We start from the raw sequence: 23,083 nt of genomic DNA, 5'->3' as shown, positions 1-23,083 counted from the left end.
GTAACTGGTTTGGGTGGTCCTCCCTCCTTCCAGTTGGTGTGGTTGCCTCTTATGCTTATCTTTGTGCATGTTCTCTGGGCACTCAAACCCCTGCTGAGTCAAGAAGGAGAACTGTCAAGTGCACTGTTACAAACTGGATTAGGCACATGGTAGGTGCAGATACACAAACATAAATGTGATGAAAGAAAAATTGCTGCCTGGAGTGGATGCAAACTGAACTGTAACTTGTAAGTGGCTGAGATGACCTCCTTCTAACTGATTACAAAACTCATGGCTGAAGTGGTAGCTTTGGTCAGAGTACCTCTCCTAGCCTAGTATTCCCATTTGTTTGGGTGACCAAACATATCCAGCTAAGCAGTGGGACTTCTGGGAGATGGCAAATGAATGTGAAAGTCAGAATTATAAGATTGAGACACTGCATTGGTAAAATATTTTAAGGAACAGTTTACAACTAGTTGCCATTTGTGTTTGTGATTAAATGCAATGTATTAAACTGTACTGACAGTCTTTCTTGAGTTCAGTTCTATTCGTACGATAATTTCAGAGCTGTAATACTGATTATTCTTTTTCTTTTTTCTAGGGGGAAATGCAGGCTATCCAATTATGAGAATCAGTGAGAACTGAGCTGCTGCTGGTGCATACGGTATGGGAACAGCAAACTTCATTGCCCTGGCAGTCCGCCTGGATTGATAACTGTCACCCCTCCTCCAGCAAGCTTTGAAATTGCATGGGGTACTGGAAACACTAATCCTCTTGGAAGCAGTTGACTGTGGCAGGATGTGTGGATGATGATGATGGCAAGAAAGCAAGATGTTCGCATTCCCACCTACAACATTAATGTGGTGGGATTGTCCGGGACAGAGAAAGAGAAGGGGCAGTGTGGCATTGGGAAGTCTTGCCTCTGCAATCGGTTTGTGCGTCCTAGTGCAGATGACTTTCATTTGGACCACACTTCAGTTCTCAGCACCAGTGACTTTGGAGGAAGGGTTGTCAATAATGATCACTTTCTTTACTGGGGGGAAGTTGTGCGTTCCCTGGAGGATTGCGTGGAATGTAAAATGCATATTGTGGAACAGACTGAATTTATTGATGACCAGACTTTTCAGCCACATCGTAGCACGGCCCTGCAGCCCTATATCAAAAGGGCTGCTGCAACCAAACTTGCATCAGCTGAAAAGCTCATGTACTTTTGCACTGATCAGCTAGGGCTGGAACAGGACTTTGAACAAAAACAAATGCCAGATGGAAAGCTGCTGATTGATGGCTTTCTTCTCTGCATTGATGTTAGTAGGGGTATGAACAGGAACTTTGATGATCAACTTAAGTTTATTTCAAATCTTTACAATCAACTAGCAAAAACAAAAAAGCCCATTGTGGTGGTCCTGACAAAGTGTGATGAAGGAGTGGAGCGGTACATTAGAGATGCACATACTTTTGCCTTAAGCAAAAAGAACCTCCAGGTTGTGGAGACGTCTGCTAGATCCAATGTGAACGTTGACCTGGCTTTCAGCACTTTAGTGCAGCTAATTGATAAAAGTAGGGGGAAGACTAAAATTATCCCCTACTTCGAAGCTTTGAAACAGCAGAGCCAACAGATAGCGGCATCAAAAGATAAATATGAATGGCTGGTTAGCCGCATTGTCAAAAACCACAATGAAACATGGTCGAATGTCAGCCGAAAGATGCAGTCCTCTCCAGAATATCAGGACTACGTGTATTTGGAAGGAACACAGAAAGCCAAGAAGCTGTTCCTACAACATGTCTATCGCCTCAAGCAGGAGCATATAGAGCGCAGAAGAAAGATGTATCTTGCTGCTCTTCCTCTAGCATTTGATGCTCTTATTCCTAATCTGGATGAAATAGATCACCTAAGCTGCATAAAAGTAGAGAAGTTATTGGAGACTAAGCCAGATTTCTTAAAATGGTTTGTTGTTCTTGATGAGACCCCTTGGGATGCTACTAGCCATATAGACAACATGGAAAATGAATGCATTCCTTTTGACCTGATGGAGACTCTGCCTGCAGAGCATCTTTATGAAGCTCACTTAGAAAAGCTGAGAAATGAGAGGAAAAGATCTGAAATGAGAAGGGCTTTCAAAGAAAATCTGGAAACTTCCCCTTTCATAACACCTGGAAAACCATGGGAAGAGGCTCGTAGTTTTATTATGAATGAGGAATTTTATATGTGGCTGGAGGAATCTGTCTATATGGATATCTACAGCAAACACCAAAAACAAATTATAGAAAAGGCAAAGGAGGAGTTTCAGGAACTGCTTCTGGAGTATTCAGAATTGTTTTATGAGCTGGAGCTTGATGCTAAACCTAGCAAAGAGAAAATGGGTGTCATTCAAGAGGTTTTAGGTGAAGAGCAAAGATTTAAAGCTTTACAAAAGCTGCAAGCTGAGCGAGACGCCCTTATTTTGAAGCACATTCATTTTGTGTATCACCCAACTAAGGAAACTTGTCCTAGCTGCCCCGTTTGTATAGACTCTAAAATCGAGCACATGATCAGTTCCAGGTTTATAAGACCATCTGAGCGCAATCAGAAAAACTTGCTTTCTGATTCCAATATAGATAGGATCAATCTAGTTATTCTTGGCAAAGATGGCCTAGCACGTGAACTGGCAAATGAAATTCGAGCTCTGTGTACAAATGACGACAAGTATGTGATAGATGGTAAAATGTATGAACTTTCCTTGAGACCAATTGAGGGTAATGTCCGACTTCCTGTTAATTCTTTTCAGACACCCACATTTCAGCCACACGGTTGTCTCTGCCTTTATAATTCAAAGGAATCTCTATCTTACGTTGTGGAAAGTATTGAAAAGAGTAGAGAGTCCACCCTTGGCAGAAGGGACAATCACTTGGTTCATCTTCCTCTGACACTAATACTGGTTAACAAGAGAGGGGATACCAGTGGAGAAACACTGCATAGCTTAATACAGCAAGGTCAACAGATTGCCAGTAAACTACAGTGTGTCTTTCTTGATCCTGCTTCTGCTGGCATTGGGTATGGACGTAACATTAATGAAAAGCAAATCAGTCAAGTTTTGAAAGGATTACTGGACTCGAAGCGAAACTTAAATCTTGTAAGTTCTACATCTAGCATAAAAGATTTAGCAGATGTGGACCTTCGAATTGTTATGTGTTTGTTGTGTGGAGATCCTTTTAATGCAGATGACATCCTTCTACCTATCCTTCAGTCCCAAACCTGCAGACCTTCCCAGTGTGGCAGTAGTAACTCAGTACTACTTGAACTACCAATAGGACCACACAAAAGACGGATAGAACTGTCCATCCTTTCATACCATTCCTCATTCAGCATTAGGAAAAGCCGGTTAGTCCATGGGTACATTGTGTTTTTTTCAGCAAAACGTAAGGCGTCCTTGGCTATGTTACGTGCCTTTCTTTGTGAAGTGCAGGATATTATCCCCATTCAAATTGTGGCGCTCACAGATGGCTCAATAGACATACTAGACAATGACTTAAGTCGAGAACAGCTGACTGAGGGACAGGAGATTGCCCAAGAAATTGATGGAAAGTTTACGACAATACCCTGTAGCCCGCCTCAACACAAACTTGAGGTCTTTCACTCATTTTTTAAAGATGTGGTGGAGAAAAAAAATATAATTGAAGCCACTCATATGTATGATAATGCTGCTGAAGCATGCAGCACGACAGAAGAAGTGTTTAATTCACCTCGAGCTGGCTCACCTCATTGTAATTCAAACCTTCAGGATTCAGAAGAAGACACTGAGCCACCACCTTACAGCCCATTTAGAGAGGACACGTCCTTGCCCACTTTGCCCAAAGATCATTCTAAACTTTCAATGGAACTGGAGGAGAATGATAGTCTGTCTGTCTTTTCCGTTATGAGCACTTTTGAAAGCAAGCTGAACAACAAAGTACCTCCTCCAGTGAAACCAAAGCCCCCTGTACACTTTGACATTACAAAGGGGGATCTGTCTTATTTGGAACAAGGGCATAGAGATGGACAGAGGAAGTCTGTGTCATCTAGTAGTTGGCTGCCTACGGATGGTTTTGACCCTTCTGATTATGCAGAACCTATGGATGCTGTGGTCAAACCAAGGAATGAGGAGGAAAATATATACTCTGTGCCTCATGACAGCACCCAAGGCAAAATCATCACCATTCGTAATATTAACAAAACTCAGTCTAATGGCAGTGGTAATGGTTCAGACAGTGAAATGGACACAAGCTCTCTGGAACGTGGTCGAAAGGTTTCTGTTGTTAGTAAACCTGTGTTGTATCGGACAAGATGTGCAAGACTTGGGAGATTTGCCAGTTACAGAACCAGTTTCAGTGTAGGAAGCGATGATGAGTTGGGGCCCATTAGGAAGAAAGAGGAAGACCAGACATCCCAAGGATATAAGGGGGATAATGCTGTTATTCCATATGAAAGTGCAGATGGGGAAGATCCAAGGAGAAGGAACATTTTACGAAGCTTGAGAAGGACAACAAAGGTAAGATGCTAATTTTTGTCTTCAGAGTTTATGGGACTTAAAATATACCTTGGATTGTAGAAGTCTTTTTCCTCCATGAGAAAAAAGCATACACTTTCTAAGAACAGAGTAGTTGGGGAACTGTTTACTTGGCATCAGCCTCTCAGATTGGACAACCCAATTAGTATGAGCGTTAAAAACTGGGCTCAGAATGACTTTTTAACAGTCATTTGTATACTTCATATATTTTTAAATTGCCCCTACACATGTTCTTAATTCGTAATTTCTGACTAGTTCTCTGTGCACGGGGGATGAGGGGGAAGATAGCAGAGGATAGGAAAGGAAGAAAGGAAGATTATAGTAAGTAGTTCACCACCAAGGAACATCTCTCTTGTGTAGAGAGATCCTTGTATTGCACTTAAGTAAAAAATATTGTTCCTAATAAGTATTATTTTCTTTAGTCTTAATAAAGTTTTTTGCAGAATACTCTTGGGTTACTTCCTTAAGTTGAATGTTACAATCTAATGTGATTGAAGCAAGAAATCGTTTAACAGTAACGATGTAGTGCCAAAGAAAACCTAAAGCATTTGTTTTACTGTAGCAAAAGTGGTTGTCAGACATGATTGCCATACTTATTCCGTACAGTTCTTGGGATAAGTGTGCCCCCAGCCCTCAAATCTTTGAGAGCAGTGTCACTTGGAACCATTTTTCACCTTAACCCTCCCCCCACATAGCTTATTCTCATGTAGGTTTCTGAGGGTGTAGAACAGAGGTGGGCAAACTATGGCCCGCGGGCCACATCCGGCCCATGGGACCGTACTGCCCAGCCCTTGAGCTCACGGCTGGGGAGGCTAGCCCCTGGCCCCTCCCCTGCTGTTCTCCCTCTCCTGCAGCCTCACCTTGCTGTGTGGGCAGAGCGGCAGGGTGGCTTGCTCCAGCTGGGAGGCGGGGCTGTGAGCTCCTGGTGCTCTGAGTAGCATGGTAAGGGGGTGGGGAGTCCTGGGGGGCAGTCAGGGGACATGGAGCAGGGGGCGGTTGGATGGGGTGGAGGTTCTGGTGTGGGGGTGGTCAGGGAGCAGGAAGCAGTTGGATAGGCATGGGAGTCCCGGGGGGGGCTGTCAGGAGGTGTGGATAGGCGTCGGGGCAGTCAGGGGACAGGGAGCATTGGGGGGGTTGGATGGCTCGGGTGTTCTGAGCGGGACAGTCAGGGGGTGGGAAGTGGGAGGGAGCGGATGGGGGGGCAGGTTGTTTGCGAGGCACAGCCTTCCCTACCCAGCCCTCCATACAGTTTTGCAACCCCGATGTGGCCCTTGGGCCAAAAAGTTTGCCCACCCCTGGTGTAGAAGGGTGAGTGGTCCCAGCTGCCCAGTAGTTACTTTTGTCCACTGAAAACGAAGCGAGCTCAGAGCATACTGTTTCTTGGTGCTTCCCTCACCCTGTGTGTGTTTTTGGGGTGTATAATTGACTGGTTTGAAGATTCAGAGCTTGGGTACCAGAGGCCCACTTTTCCCAAGAGCGTGGGGATTGTTACAGGCACCTCTGTAAAGGGAAGGGATGAACACCTTGTTATATGTTATGTTGCATGGTGGTCCTTTCCTTGAACTTACTGTGGGGAAGTGCCAAAGAGTACAGAATCAGTAATGTTGGAAGATGTAATCTTTGGCTTGAATACATCTTCATATATATAGAATAAATGGCGACGATAGATTTTACGGTGCATGAAAAGGAGGCAGGAAGCTTTGGTGACTACATAACAATTGGTGTCAAATTGAGTCCTTAAAAGCACCTTGCTAGCAACTTCTACAGCCTTGTTTTTAACTTAATTTAGTCATACAGGAATAAAAAATTAAATTCTAACTCCCTCCTCTGTCCATTTGTCTCCACCTGAAAGTATCCTTATCCATGGATATAATCCTACCATCATGGGATATTATTACATGAATACTTTGAGATTATTTTTTTTTACACAATAGTGCTGTTAAACAGTTTTATCAGTATATTTTTCCATTAAAAAAGGAACGCTGACAAGCTTAACATATATAGTAATGAGAAGTTAACATAAAACTATTATACTTTGATACATTGCCAACAATTTTGTGCAAATACATCGGAATTAGTATAGTATGTCATGGTTAGAACTAGCCGCACCTGTGTCCACCTTCTGTTCTCTTTCAGTGAACCCCTTCAGGTGTCATGTCTCATGCTTTTACCTATCCCAGGGTGGAATTCTGCAATTCTTCTACTCTTAGACTGGACCCTAGGCTACAGTATCCTGTCTATCCAGCATTCTTACCCAGCAGGTCTGACTGAATTCGGGTAACCTGTGGTTCCTCATTTTAGGAGTCTGTGACCAATGGTATACAATGATCAGACATGCTTCAGAGAACCAAATAATTGTTTGTTTTAACATAAAAACAAAAAATATTTTAAAATAGTCTGCATCGATGTCTAGCTTAGCTAAATGTATAGCGTTCCCTGACAGTAACTTAGGTCTCCTAGCTTCTTCAGACACGCTTAATTGTGTGTCATCTCAGTCTGGTTTCCCTGAACAACTACTTGCCTCCTGAGAGAGAATTCCTTTTTAAACCTGTCAGAGTTCTTTTGATCTCATTGTTCTCAGGCCTTTTCCTGTCCTGATTAATACTAGTTTTGTAGGTTAGCTGGAGAAGAGGCAAAATCTTCAAAGATAGTAGTCCTGGTATTGTTCCTTTACCACCCTCAAGTGTTTGCGAAGAGGTGGCTTATCTTGAGCAATTCTTTCCCATCCTGCCTGTTTTTTCAGACAGTCTCCTGTTGCACTAAGTCAATACACTCAAACAGAAAACACTTTCGTTACCAGTAAATCAAGTCATAAATTATTATGGAGGGCTCTGAATGAATCACAAAGTACACTTAGCAAAAATCATGAAGGAACCCCTCTATGGCTCAAAAACTGAAACGGGAGAATAAACAAATGCAGAGGAAGATAAGTCTTGAACCCAGAGAGACCCTAGAACTGAGAGTTCTAGATTAGGCAAGTAGATGCTGTAGGAATGGTTCTTCAGTATTCCTTTTTTAAAAAAGTCTAAGGTGCTTTACTTTTTCTCTGTTATACCGACAACACTAGGCACAGCCATTGCAAACAGATTTACTCTTTTCCAGGGCATCTCCCCAATGAGAGACCGAGAGTCACAGTGTTTGCTGCCAAACTCCTTTGGCAGCGAACATCAATCTTGTTTCCACCAACTGTCATGTTTTTGGCAGTCAAAATTCCTCCCCCATATTTTTATTCATATAGGCAGGGGATGTTGGGAGTATCTATTAGTGAGTGAAGTTCTCCATTGCCCCGGGAACGATGTCTTTGATTTTGTTGTGCTGTATGTCTCAGGCAAATTAGCAGGAAGTTGAGAGACTGGGATACTAATACTTCAAAGTTCTTAAATCTACTAACAGAAAATATCACTGAAGCAGCATGGCTGTACACCTATTCAGTTGAAACCAATCTGCAAAATTGCCAAATTCCTTTACTGAATTAGACAATAAACAGGACTTCTGGCTTGCTGGAGCACAGGTTTCTTGTAATGGCCCTATGACTAGTTTTTTAATATATCGATTTAATATCTATCTTATTCAAAAGAACTTAAGGTGGGATTTTCTGAAGTACCATATTTGTCGTAAGGTAATTAATTGTCAGCATTGGAAACTGAAATATTTTATCAATAGAACAGGTAGAACTGAAATAATTGAAGAGTGCCACATAGCCTTGTATGTCCACTTTACCTCAACGCTGGTATGGAGGGGGTTACCTGTGAGGGCATTGGTGGAGTTCAGTCTCTTCTGCACTCTCCTTTGAGTCTGAAATCATCTCACTTGTGACAGAGGTCTACTCGGAATTTGGCTGAGACCCACAAACTCACTTTGCATATTGGAAAGGCATTGTGTTCCATGCAAATCAGGAGTTTATGAGGTGAACGGTGCTGTAACCGATTTTGTAATCTTTTATATGCAGTTATAGGGGTTTTTTTTGTTAGAGGTGCTTGTTGCAACTCCATAGGTAAGGCTGAGTTCCAATTTGCACTTAAAGTAGGATTTCAGTTGCTTTGATTTGTAAGTAAAATGTGTTTTTACTTTCCTGGTTCTTGTCACGCAGACAGCAAGCAGCAAAAGACTAGAAGTCCAAAGTGCAAACAATGCGATGTTTATTGGGGTTAGTTTCTAAGCAAGCATATTCCAAAGCCCTTCACACCAGTTGGGCTTATCTCTATATGCCAATAGTCTGTTTCCCAATGTTCTGCTCCCAGCTCTGACGCCGCAGAGCATTTACCCCGTGTCCCCCTTCCCAGCTCTGATGCCGCAGAGCCTTGCCTGTGTCCCTATTCCCGTTCCCCCCAACCTTAGCAACCATGATTCCAATTTCACAATATCTTCCCCAAGCTAGCAGCACTAACTCTGAGTACACTATGAATTTTCTGAGAATTTACAAGTAAATTTACTGATTAATTTTGAGCTACAGTTAGTTAATTTGAGTCCTTTAAGAAATTTAACACCTGTAAGTCATCTTTGTTTCAAATGATCTTAACAATGAAATAGCACACTTCAAACTTCCAATGTAGTTAAAATTAATTGAAATCATGGACACAGGCTATATTTGAAGAAATTAAATTGTAATTAAGATAAGTTATTAACATTTATGATACAGATTACAGACAGGCTCAGGTAACTGTAAATGGGGCCATTGTGATGTTAGATTACTCAACCAGTTGCCACCTTTCCTCCACAGCTGATTTTCATCCAGCATTTCTATTGCATATAATGACTCATTGATTTGAGGCTCCCTGGTCTCTAGTCAAGAATTCTCATCCGTAGATTTCAGAGTAACAGCCCTGTTAGTCTGTATTCGCAAAAAGAAAAGGAGTACTTGTGGCACCTTAGAGACTAACCAATTTATTTGAGCATGAGCTTTCGTGAGCCACAGCTCACTTCATCGGATGCACACCGTGGAAACTGCAGCAGACTTTATATATACAAATCTGTGTATATATAAAGTCTGCTGCAGTTTCCACGGTGTGCATCCGATGAAGTGAGCTGTGGCTCACGAAAGCTCATGCTCAAATAAATTGGTTAGTCTCTAAGGTGCCACAAGTACTCCTTTTCTTCATCCATAGATTGTGGTCCACCCAGCACTGCTCTTTAAAGATTCCATGGTGGCATACTAGCGTGAGCCGTCGGAGTTTGTAAGGCTCCCCATGCACTGCTTTCTTGACTCCACTGTGCATTCAGAAGGTACTGATGAACTGAGGCAGGAGTGCAGGGGAAGCTTTCAAAGCACAGACATGTTGGGATTTACAGATGGGGCTCTCCTTTTTCTCCCTTTCCACAGCACTGATCTCTGCCACACAGCCTTCTAAACCAAAAAGGACATTGCAGATTAAGGGATAGATTCAGCAGTACACTTTGGCAGCTTTGTGTTACGCAAAGCTACTGTTAAACCCATATCCACGGGCTGGTGAACTTTGGCTACATTGCACTGTTTTCGTATGCCAGTGAATCTGCCCTTTAAAAGTCAAAATTAAAACAAAAAAATGTAAGGTTGATACTGCATATCTTGAAATAAATAGAAATCTTGCATGGTAGAATTCTTTTTAGGCTTCTTTTTTAGTCTTTGTGTATGACGTTTTAAACTTTAAAACTAAGGAAATTCCCGGAAACGCGAACTACATTAAGAGGCTAAGATTCATAGTATGTCTCAGTAATGTAAGGGTAAGAAATGTTGTAATGCTGCTGTAAATATCCAAAAATAAAGTATTGTAGACCCAAGAAATTAAGAATTACAGCAATATTTAAAAGAAATCAAAACATGTTAAAGAAAGAAATGTGTAATTAAGGCACCTAAACAGCCTTAGCTCTGGTCTGTAGTAATGCTGTGATAGGTAAGAAATATGAAAATACAAACAAACTTAATCTAATCTGGGATCACACACCCTAAAATGCCTTAATCATAATCAGAGACAAGGTGGGTGAGGTAATATCTTTTACTGGACCACCTTCTGTTTGTAAGAGACAAGCTTTTGAGTTTACACAGAGTTGCTCTTCTTTTTTCCCACAAAGGTCAATTGTAGACTGATCACTATCAGTCCTCATCCTCAAAGGAAACCTGCACAATACTTTCAAAAGACAAGCCTGGGAACTAAATTTATAACTTTGCAAGATGCTAAAAATCATGGTCTTAATAATAACACTATTTGACAACAATCTGTAATACAGTAACTCCCCTTTTTGTCCTGTGACTACAGGGATGTTAAAAGAAAAGGAGTACTTGTGGCACCTTAGAGACTAACCAATTTATTTGAGCATAAGCTTTCGTGAGCTACAGCTCACTTCATTGGATGCATACTGTGGAAAGTGTAGAAGATCTTTTATACACACAAAGCATGAAAAAATACCTCCCCCCACCCCACTCTCCTGCTGGCAATAGCTTATCTAAAGTGATCACTCTCCTTACAATGTGTATGATAATCAAGTTGGGCCATTTCCAGCACAAATCCAGGTTTTCTCTCTCCCTCCTTCCCCCCCCCCGCCCCCACACACACACACAAACCCACTCTCCTGCTGGTAATAGCTTATCTAAAGTGACCACTCTCCTTACAGGTTTCAGAGTAACAGCCCTGTTAGTCTGTATTCGCAAAAAGAAAAGGAGTACTTGTGGCACCTTAGAGACTAACCAATTTATTTGACCATAAGCTTTTGTGAGCTACAGCTCACTTCATCGGATGCATACTGTGGAAACTGTTTTCGTGAGCTGTAGCTCACGAAAGCTTATGCTCAAATAAATTGGTTAGTCTCTAAGGTGCCACAAGTACTCCTTTTGTTTTTACTCTCCTTATAATGTGTATGATAATCAAGGTGGGCCATTTCCAGCACAAATCCAGGGTTTAACAAGAACGTCGGGGGGGGGGGGGGGGTTGAAAAAACAAGGGGAAATAAGTTACCTTGCATAATGACTTAGCCACTCCCAGTCTCTATTCAAGCCTAAATTAATGTATCCAATTTGCAAATGAATTCCAATTCAACAGTTTCTCGCTGGAGTCTGGATTTGAAGTTTTTTTGTTGAAGAATTGCAACTTTCATGTCTGTAATCACGTGACCAGAGAGATTGAAGTGTTCTCCGACTGGTTTATGAATGTTATAATTCTTGACATCTGATTTGTGTCCATTTATTCTTTTATGTAGAGACTGTCCAGTTTGACCAATGTACATGGCAGAGGGGCATTGCTGGCACATGATGGCATGTATCACATTGGTGGATGTGCAGGTGAACGAGCCTCTGATAGTGTGGCTGATGTTATTAGGCCCTGTGATGGTGTCCCCTGAATAGATATGTGGGCACAGTTGGCAACGGGCTTTGTTGCAAGGATAGGTTCCTGGGTTAGTGGTTTTGTTATGTGGTATGTGGTTGCTGGTGAGTATTTGCTTCAGGTTGGGGGGCTGTCTGTAGGCAAGGACTGGCCTGTCTCCCAGGATTTGTGAGAGTGTTGGGTCATCCTTCAGGATAGGTTGTAGATCCTTAATAATGCGTTGGAGGGGTTTTAGTTGGGGGCCGAAGGTGACGGCTAGTGGCGTTCTGTTATTTTCTTTGTTTGGCCTGTCCTGTAGTAGGTGACTAAGGGTCACTTCATCTTGAATGGTCTTTTAGAATATGTGTGAACTACTTACGCTACGCTATCTGTTCAACCTTGTATTTAGCTGTGACACTCTGAGTATCTTTCCCAGACCCATGGAAGAGCTGGTTGGTGCAATTAAAGATATTACCTCCCCCACTTTGTCTCTCTAATATCCTGGGACTGACATGGCTACAACAATAGTGCATACAAAGATAGAAATGTATCCCAGAAAGCTAAATAGCTACTTCTAATAATATGTAGATCCCAAAATTGAGACTTAACCCTTTATCTTCCTCCTTCAGGCTTCCACTTTCCTCATAATTTGAGTAACATATCATTTAGTAATTAGACATGTAGGATAATGTACCCAGGAGCTGAGACTTTTGTCTCTGCATTGCAGCTTCATGGGTTTAACATTGGCAGTATGATATCCTATTAAAACATACGCCTGTACAATCAGTGTAAAAAGCACAGAACTTTATAAGCACAGCAGAAAGCAGTGGATTACTTTTTTTAGAGTCTGGAACACCTTAGGGACAAATAATTTGCAAGTAAAATTTCTCAGACTTCCTCATCCCAGGAGTGTTGCCAGTGAGCATGCAATGATTAAAACTAATCAGTTTTCAGTTGATTGTCCCACATCTTTGAGAAAAATTAAATATAAGCGTTGTCCAGTTCTGGTATTGTGCCATAAATCAGTAGGCCCTTGAATACTACAGTATAGAAATGCCTGTAAATAAATGGTGGAGTATCTTTTGAGGGCATGTTTGTGGAGTGAGGGGAAGAATAGAGAAGCAGAGACCATGTAATTTAAAATGCTGATTTGAAGGAGTAGTGTAAGCATAAGTGATGAAAGTCCACTGTGTATCTAAAAGAGTTGGTATTTCCCAGCGCCCAGGTCAAGAGGTCAAAGGGCTTGGTGTAAGAATAGCAGATCTAGCAGTAGAGCACCCTGTGCAGAATGCTAATGGGGGAAAGGGCAGGAAATTCTCTGACTTCTCAGCTAATTTACTAGTTGCTGTGAAGCTGTGAAATTTACGTAGCAGGTATTGGTTTCGCTGCAGATGTAAATGAAATATCTTAATTTCCTTTCTAATGAATCTACCATGGTAGTCATATCTGGGTGTGTTTGTCATGATTTCATTTAATTCTTTCTGAGCTATTTTGAAATCAGCCTGTTGTCTGCTATATCTACTTGATTTCAAAATGAAGTGTGTACATTTCAGGACTGCTCATGAGGGCAGTGATGCTGAAAGTCTCTCCGTGCGCCCTCCACCTCCTCCCAGTGTGTTTTAAAGATCGTTCATCAGAGGAGCTGTGCAATTGATTTTCAGAAAATACTGGTGATCTAGAAGAAAAGGAGTACTTGTGGCACCTTAGAGACTAACACATTTATTTGAGCATAAGCTTTCGTGAGCAGCTTATGCTCAAATAAATTGGTTAGTCTCTAAGGTGCCACAAGTACTCCTTTTCTTTTTGCGAATACAGACTAACATGGCTACTACTCTGAAACCTGTCATGGTGAGCTAGAGAAACTGTTCTCCCAATATTCCTTTGGAAATCCAGATGCATGTCATTGTTAGCCTTGCTTGTATGGTCTTGCCAATAGTACCTCATCGTTAGGATGAGTCAGATGCTCTTCTTTGAGTGAGAAAGCATAATATGTCACGCTGCCTACCTATGTGTCCTTATTCTATAAGGGTGGAAAATGTGGAGTTAGTCCTGAAATAAGACACCCCCCCCGCCCCGAATTTTCATATTTTCATGTGGAGATTTGTGTGTGAATTATGAATAAACAGCAGCTGGTGAACACTCAGATTTCCCTGCCCTTCAAAAGACAGTGAATTTTGACAGACAAGTTGAATGGTATGAAATTTGAACCTTGTGTACTCTTACAGTATGGAAAAAAAATTTTTGTTGTAAGGAACTATAGTGGTTTGCAGTGTAAACACCCTCTCTCACCAATTGGACTACGGTTTTGTTTCAGTAAGGTGAAATTCTTGAGAAGGCTACTCAGCAATTATGTAAGGTCAGTGCTGCTCCTTGCTTCAAATTGAGCTTTCCGCACAGGTTTTGCCAACTTGGGCTGTAGAAGATTGTTCCTTACAATGAACAATAATAATAACTACTAAAGCGAAGGATATTCTCATTCTTTCATCCTTAAACTCTTGTCTTCTTAAACACTGTTGCTACTGCTTCGCAAATCAGTGGTGATTTCATACTTGCAGCAGCTGTCCCTTGGCAAGCAGGGCAGGGTGGTCTACTTCTTTTCGTTGGCATTGGAACGCTCTTCCTGAAAAACAGAGGAGGGCTGAATTGGTAGAAGTCTTGTACAGTCTGAGGAATTGTTTTGAAGTGGAGAGGTTTTTGCAATTTTTAAACCTTTATGTATTGTGCACTTACTTTGAATTATAAAAATAGAATCTCTTAAAAATTCTGTCAGAGCTTAACACCATTGGGAATTAAATAAGAATAAGAAAAAGCCTATTTTTAGAAAACTATATTCTCTATTCTAAGACCCTCAATGGCAAGGAGAGCTCTGACAAGAAATCAAGTTTTAATTAAAAAGGAGGTGAACTTCCATCAGTTCTTGACCCATAAGGTGAGACCGTCTTAACTGGGTGGAAACAATCTCTGAGGTGCATGAGAAATGCTGATACAGAGAGCTCCTTTCTATAGGAAAGACATATAATCATAGACCTGCTAAACTGTACATTGGCTTAAAGGGACACATTTTAGTAATTTAGGTGCAGAACTCCGTGCTTAAATATTGTGCGATAAGTGCTGTAAAAATAGATCACAGCTGAAAATTTGAAGTATTTTTTAACTAAAAGAGCACAGGACAGGGGAAATCTCCAAAACCCATTGCTTATGGAATACCTGGATTAAAAAAATGTTTTGTGATTGGCTATTTCAGAGCCAGCAGAAGGAGCACAAGTTAATTGCCAAACATAATTACTAGATCTTGATGTTGATGCACAAACAAGTAAATTGAAAGGCTTTGTTAATTTCAAGCTCCATTGGAAACACATGGAGATAACCTAAAATATTTGCCAAATAGAAAACGGAAAGAATTAATAATTTTTATAATAATGACAAATAATCTTTCAAGCTCCTCAGAGGGAATAAATAATAGAGTAAAAATACTTGTTCTGGTGTCCCTTTTTAGTCACTTACCAATTAAACTTAAAATTTTAAGCTGCAATAGCATGTTACCCTGAGGAATTTCTGAGCTGGCACCAGTCAATGCTCTGATTCTTTGAGTCAAAAAAAAAATACCTCAACTCATCAGTCTGTTGAACTCATTCTTTGTCAGATAAGGGCTGTATTCTGGCAATTATTTTCCTGAAGTAAGCTCACCTGCATTAGATAGGTACACTTGGTGGATGTAGCAGGTATGTGCGTAGATTTTTACGGGCAGAAGGGCCCACTGTGTTCATGTAGTCTGACCTCTTGCATAACACACGCCATAGAATTTTATCCTGTGCTTCCTGCATCCAGTGGTGAGTTGTTCCAGTGGTTAACTACTCTGTTTAAAAAAAAAATAAAAAAAATAAAAATAAAAATGGTGCCTCATTTTCAGGTTTGGATTTATCTAGAGCGTTCGGCCATTAGATATTGTTGTGTCTTTGTTTGACTAAAGAGCCTTCTACTCAGATATTATCTGACTGTGTGGAAGTGCTTATAGAACATGATGTAGATGCCTCTTAGCTTTCTCAGTAAGCTAACTACAGCTTATTAAATCTCTCTGTAAGTCATGTTTTCTTGTGGTTCTCTGGTCCATTGTTTATGCAGTTAGTAACTATATTATCCTCCTTTTACAGATGGGGGTAAATTAGGCACAGAGGTTATGGCTTGCCCAAGGTCACCTAGCTAGTCGTCATTTTGTTTTCCTGGTCTTAAAACTAACATAACACTTACACACTCATTGCTTTGTATAGATGTAAAATGAAGGTTAATACTCCACATTTTCTAATCTGCTGAAAGATCTGTATAGATAAGTTGCAAAATCCATTAACTGTCCCTGAAGAATTGATTGAATCCGGCAAATAGAAAATAGGAAAAGTTCAATTAAGGCATTATGACCTCCATCTTCAAAGAGCAAGGTGCTAATAAGAGGATCCAAGTCTCTCTAATCTTTAAGTAACTCATCTGATACTAGAGTTTGTTGCAGGGCAGATTTTGCTCATTTCTTTGGGCTAAAAAATTAATTTTCTCCCTCAGGTCTAAAATGTGAGCTCTGGTCAGAAAGTTAACTTATTTTAAGACTCAAATGATATAATAGAGCAAAATGTACACTGGCACTAAATCCAAGACAGGGATGGATAGAGGAGAGTGTTCAGCAGCCTTTAGAATTTGTTTGGTAAGAGGCAAATTGTGCTTGGCATTTTAATTGGTTCTGCAAGTTTTGTGTTGTTTTAACATATTCCTGTTTTGTCCTGACAGCTTTTTGTTAGTAGCCTTCCTCACTCTATTCAGTGCTATCTGCTTGTTGCTGTAAAAGGCAAAGATCCCTCCAGGTATGTGGGAGAAGACTGTTGGCTCATGAAATCCAAGATCCAGGCATCACAAGGGGCTTGATTACACCATTTCAATTTCAGAGTAACAGCCGTGTTAGTCTGTATTTGCAAAAAGAAAAGGAGGACTTGTGGCACCTTAGAGACTAACCAATTTATTTGAGCATAAGCTTTCGTGAGCTACAGCTCACTTCATCGGATGCATACTGTGGAAAGTGCAGAAGATCTTTTTATACACACAAAGCATGAAGGTATTTTTTCATGCTTTGTGTGTATAAAAAGATCTTCTACACTTTCCACAATATGCATCCGATGAAGTGAGCTGTAGCTCACGAAAGCTTATGCTCAGATAAATTGGTTAGTCTCTAAAGTGCCACAAGTACTCCTTCTCTTTTTACCATTTCAATTCTATCTTTTCATGAATGTTCACAGTGGCCTTGGAGACAGTATGCCTAATATAATCCATGCAATAGTGCATTACTTAAAGCATATGGCATCTGCACCTTCATGAGGCCACCTCTCAGAGTAACATGTCCAGTGTGGGCTTCTACTAGCCTTTCAGTCACTTTTATTTTCATGATAAATTTCTTTTCTCACCATCTTCCATAGTCTGCAAGCTTTCTGTAGCTGATTCAGTACTTTGTCTGATCACAGCTAGTAAAAGATGATGTAATTTAGTTCCAGCTACCTTGTTTTAATGCAACAGAACTTTTAACTCTGTAGATTACTGGTTTGAATCCAGCACAGGATGTTAGGAAATTTAGCATATTCCAACTTCAGTGGTCCATATGAAACAAACAAATGGACTTTTGGTCCAGCCCCAAACAAGGATGTGCATCCATATTTCACAAATCATCATCACTGTTGTCACTAATTGCCCTGCAAATTGACAGTCTCCTTGGAAGCCAAGGATTGAATGACACACTGAAGCTGAACTACCTTTCTGAATGCTAGAAATAGTTTATTCAAATCAGGTTTGAGACAGTCACAGAAGTCGGATTGTCTTACTGCTGTTTGTACTGTAAGTAGAAAACTTCAGTCTCCAGAATTACCAATCCAACACCTTTCACCAGCATTAAATTCACTTTAAAAATACAATTATTTATTATATTTATTATTGTAGTGCCTAGAAATCCCAGTCATGGACCAGGACCCCAGTGTGCTAGACACTGTACAAACATAGAACAAAAAGATGGCTGACGTTTTGCTTAGTAAGAAAGTATTAGTATGCCTTTTCCTCATCTTTCGGTTTCAGGCTGGCATATGTGGAGCTGAGTAGCCCCATTTGCCTACAGTGGAACAGCGCCTAGACTGATAAGGATTGCACAGTGCCAATTTTATTCTCATTTGGTGTATCAGGTAACGCATATCAGCACTGGTGAGTGGTACCCGTAACCAGATTCCAGCATCAGTTCGTCACAGATGTGTAGTGGGAAAAGGTAGCTCTGCTTGTGACCTCCTTACAAGTTGGTTGTGATTGCAAGTTGAAAAAAGCTGCCAGCGTACTTCTAGTCATTGCTGAACCCACCCTTCAGTCCTCATTTACATTTTTCTCCATTTTCTTTCGTCTTTAATCTTGTCTTGTAATTGAGTAGCTAAAACTTCATCCCAGAACATAAGTCTTGTCCAAGTGAATTGCCTAAAGTTTTGCCTGTTATGGGTTAGACGCAGAGAGGCCATCATCTGTGTGATGCTTCTTGGCAGTTAACCATCAGAATCGGCAGCTTTTGCCCTTAACCATCAGGCCCCCCTTCTCTGGGCTGCTGTTAGAATTCTCTCCATGTTCTGGCCATTGAAGCCACGCCGTTGTGTCAGTGTATCACCCTGTGCAATCTGGTCAAACCCTTGGACGCGCTGTGGCTGTGCCTTTGCAGTGCAGCTCAGTTGAGTAGAAATACTGTTTTTTGCCAAGTTCCAACAGATCAATGAGCTACTTCAAGAATGCAAAGATCCGAATAGTTCTGGCTCTCACGGTAGTTCTGTTCTCTGAACAGCGACCAGACTCTGCTTTATTGCTTTAAAAAAAAATAAACACAACCTCATATACCATTTTGTCAGCTGTGTACCATACTGTTGTCCAAAGCATAATACATTAGCATTTATTCAGCACTCTGTGGTTTCGTGTTCTGCACAGCTGTTAATTAATCCATCCTCACACCTGTGAGAGAGCTAAATATTTCCCCCACTTTACAGATTAAATATTTTTAAAATAAAGATAGCTATGCTTTTAAGTCTGTGTGAAGAACTCTCAGCAGGATCATGATATAATTGCTTCATTAAGAGGGAGTACAAAGCATAAACTTGGAAGCTTTTTGGCAGTTATCCATTTCTAGTTCCTGGTCCTTTCTCTGGTTTCCACTTCCTCTCACTCTGAAGCCATTCTCTACTTTACCTGTTACAGCAACTTGCAGAGCTTCTGTTTTGAGAGGAGAAGAACAATGAAAGATGAGCTGCTTCATGCGGTGCTCAGAAGTGGGTCCTGGAGCCCTTCCTCGGAAAGCAAGAATATTGTCATTGCTGCTGCTTAATCCCTTGTCTCCCACCCTTTTCTGGTCTCCATAAGCCAAGAAGCTGGAGTCCTGGAGCAGATTCTGAGTGAGTCTCCTACGTAGTAGTGCAGGCATAAATTACAAATATCCCTGTATGTAGGCAGGCCTTTGTTTCTGGCAAGGTTCTTAATGCTGAGACCCAGCCAAGACACCTGCTGTTTTTATAGAAACTGTCAGCATGCCTGAAGTACTGTGAAGAGTCCTTGCCCTTTTAAAGACCAAACAATTATATTCTCTCTGAGCAGGAGATGTGTGGGGCAGGCAGTTCTGTTGTATGATCAGGACATGCTTTTTGTAAGTACAATTCTTGGTGATTTTTCTTAGTGAATTCTAGGTGTTTAAAAAATAGGTAGCACTGACATGCGTCTATCTTTCTAAAGACTTGATTTATCTATTTTGTAGAGGCTTTCAGTCGGGTTTGCTAACTGAGAATTAGCTGCTGTAAATGAAGATGGATGTTGGGATGGTGTTGCTTTCTTCTTGCTGAGTGCCTGCTGCTGCCCTGTAACCCTTTTAATGATTCCCTAAAGAGTGACGCATGCCTAGCTAAGGGCAGGGGACTGTCCATTAGACATCTGGCAGGTGGCACCACAGGGTGACATTTCCAGCTGAAATTTACACAGTAACGCTTTTATTGCCTGAAGTTCTAGAAGGGTTTTAGTGTGGCTTTCTACATATGTTGTAGCCTCAAATTTCCTTGATGCCCTGACTTTGGTGCACACCCCATCTAGTCACAGGAGGCTAGAGATAGAGCTACAGGTTACCAAGCATTCTATTGCCTTTCAGACGAGTCTAAGGCCTTGTCTACATTGCCACTTTACAGTGCTATGACTTTCTTGCTCAGGGGTGTGAAAACACCCCCTCACCCCCCCTTTGGAGTACTGCAAGTTCCAGCGCTGTAAAGTGGCAGTGTAGACGGTGCACCAGCGCTGGAGCTACTCCCCTCCTGGAGGTGGTCTTTTTACAGCGCTGGGAGAGCTCTCTCCCAGTGCTGGTACTGCGACTACACAGCCACGTTTAACATTGCTAGTGAAGACATACCCTCACAAACTTTTTTAGAAGTCTGCTAGGTCATCAGAATTTGCTTCCTGTAAACATTTATCAGCAGTTTCTTTCCCCTTTATGGTTCATCCAGCTACTACTTGTGAGGAAGAAAGAGAGAGATTCATAGTTCTAGTATTTGTATTTTGCCATCATCCTGCTGTACTATGGATCAGTGGTTCTTAGCCAGGAGTCCAGGGCCCACAGGGATCCGTGAGCAGATTTCAGGGGGTCCGCCAAGCAGGGCTGGCATTAGACCTGCTGGGGCCTATGGCAGAAAGCTGAAGTCCCCACCACCTGAGGCTGAAGACTGGGGCTCGCAAGTCCCGTCACCTGGGGCTGAAGCCGAAGTGTGAGCAGCTTAACTTTGCGGGGGCCCCCTGTGACACGGGGTACCAGGGAATTGTCTTGTTTCCTAACCCCTGACGCTGGTCCTGGCTTTTATATGCAGAAAAACAGTTGTGGCACAGTTGGACCATGGAGTTTTTATAGGATGATGGGGGGGAGGGGGATGACCTCGAAAAGGAAAAGGTTGGGAACCCCTGCTATAGATGATTAAAATGATGTACAATGTGAAAGCTTTCTAGTGTTTGGAGTCATCCCAGTTACAACTTCCTGTCATCTCACTGTTGGATCTCTGACTGAAACACTGATTGCAAACTACTTCTGCGTTGAAGAGGTCTCTCTTCTGTTAGCTCTGTCCAAGCATAGTGTGCTGTACTTCATAGGGTTAGTTACGACAGATGAGGATTTTGTCGTCTTGGCAGTTGTACGTGATGAAATTTGTATTGAATTTCAGTAGATCTGTGACCTAGAACTATGGCAGCATTATTTTAGACAGCCTCCCAAAAGGGGTCTGCTGAGGTTTTTTGTCTGATCTTGGAGCCAAATCTGAGAGGACAGTGTCTCTTTTTCACCTGTTAATTTATTGCACAGAGCAAGCATGCACATAGAAAAGGGGCATGTGACAAATTGCTCATCACAGACATAGTAGGTGTGGCAAGGGATTGATATTAGGATTAAGAACTGTAAACTACATATATTAGAAAGGTGGAAATAAGTGTCTCCCTGTACTGATCTGCTCACTTTTTGCTCACTTTCTGTACACAGGACCAGCACACAGAGGTACATGTAGTAGGTTACATTACAATTGTTGTGTGGGTTTAGCTTTAGGTGTGGACAAGGTTTTCATTCCTTTTTTCACCACTTTTTTCCTACTAAATTTGTCACGTGATACCTATTCTAAATTTGCTGTTTGCTTTTATTGGCACAAACAAGATGCTGTGCCTGTTGCACAAAAATAAACATTTCCCTCATTATTGCAAATTCAGTATTGTTCTAATGTGTCCATGTGTGTCACCACTGCTATGCAGGAGGAAGTTTTATAGAAACGCAGACTAAACAGGAAGTGATCTGTTCCAGCGGGGTGGGGATATAGACAATGTGGGGTGTGTGTGTGAGAGTTTCTTGGAGTCACATGGCCCAGCATCTGGATAGCAGTTCTCTCTAGGGAGGTTTGTTCATGCAGCCGTATACAGTTATTAGGCTTCTGGAATTACAGTTCTATGACATTGCAGGTCAGGAGTTTGAGTAAGAATAATCAACTCCCAGGTCTCAAAATAAATCTGGACACCTGCTCTCATAAGTTATTTTTGTCAAACTAGAAACTGTATGGAAATTGAGCCACCACTGATTAATATTGTCCAACACGTCAACAGCTGTGTCTTCCGTTAGATCTCCTACCATCTACCTCATCTGGAGGGACTGTTAATACTTATTTTGTGAATTGATGCCTACTGAAAAGTGTTTGACTAGCCAGCTTACCTATTGAAAAGTGTTTGACTAGCCAACTTTTATTCTTTAGATGTACGAGCATTTAAAAAACCATTAAATACGTACAATGCCCAAAATAAGTTGCAGAGAACTTCTTCACTCAACCAAAACCATCCTCTCACAGCTACCCACTTAAGAAAAAGACTGTGTGCGTGGGGCGGGACGGGGACAGGACAAAAAATTGATAGAGATGAAAGAAATTCCGGTGGATAAAGGGCTCTTCATTTAGAGTGCCCTTCTTGTGGTCCACTGATGTATAAATCTGTGGACAGTAAACTCAGATAGCCCTGTTGATCTCCGCTATTGGCAGCATCATTCAAAGAATGGAGATAGTTTCATAGATAACTATAGCCCAAACTATAAAGATGAGAACTATTACTTCGAGTATGTCTAGAACCATCTGTGCGCTAGAACTGCACAGGCGTAATGTGCTACCTATGCAGAACAACACTAAATAAATGGGCAGCCACAGTCTGAACTAGCTGAAGTTTCCAAGTGGTTTTAGGGTATGTATACACTTCAATTAGATAGCATTGCTGGCCTATGCCAGCTGACTAGGACTCACAGGGCTCGAGCTTATGGGGCTGTTTAATTGCGATTATAGATTCATAAATACTGAGGTCAGAGGGGACCATTATGATCATCTAGTCTGACCTCCTGCACAATGCAGGCCACAGAATCTCACCCACCCACTCCTGTGAAAAACCTCTCACCTATGTCTGAGCTATTGAGGTCCTCAAATCGTGGTTTAAAGACTTCAAGGAGCAGAGAATCCTCCAGCAAGTGACCCGTGCCCCATGCTACAGAGGAAGGCAAAAAACCTCCAGGGTCTCTTCCAATCTGCCCTGGAGGAAAATTCCTTCCCAACCCCAAATATGGTGATCAGCTAAACCCTGAGCGTATGGGCAAGATTCACCAACCAGAATACTACAGAAAATTCTTTCCTGGGTAACTCAGATCCCACCCCATCTAACATCCCATCACAGGCCATTAGGCCTATTTACCATGAATATTTAAAGATCAATTAATTACCAAAATCA

At 41.5% G+C, this 23,083-nt stretch overlaps 1 protein-coding gene across 2 annotated transcripts in view; it reads left to right on the top strand.

The window, feature by feature from the left end:
* The window catches only part of ARHGAP35 (Rho GTPase activating protein 35), a 109,992-nt gene that overhangs the window by 31,699 nt on the left and 55,210 nt on the right, over positions 1-23,083 (top strand). The window contains exon 2 of one of the 2 annotated variants that reach the window (XM_077840071.1): positions 581-4,484. In XM_077840071.1, the coding sequence (XP_077696197.1) occupies positions 786-4,484 (3,699 nt within the window). In that variant the 5' untranslated portion in view covers positions 581-785. Of the gene's footprint in view, positions 1-580; positions 4,485-11,720; positions 11,755-23,083 lie in introns of those variants that run through there. The other variant, XM_077840072.1, reaches the window with a different exon arrangement.

The sequence above is a fragment of the Eretmochelys imbricata genome, chromosome 23 (assembly GCF_965152235.1).
Source record: "Eretmochelys imbricata isolate rEreImb1 chromosome 23, rEreImb1.hap1, whole genome shotgun sequence".
In the NCBI taxonomy this organism is placed as follows: Eukaryota; Metazoa; Chordata; order Testudines; family Cheloniidae; genus Eretmochelys; species Eretmochelys imbricata.
Note: the sequence above shows the minus strand (reverse complement) of the source record. Positions and strands in the feature narration are given on the sequence as shown.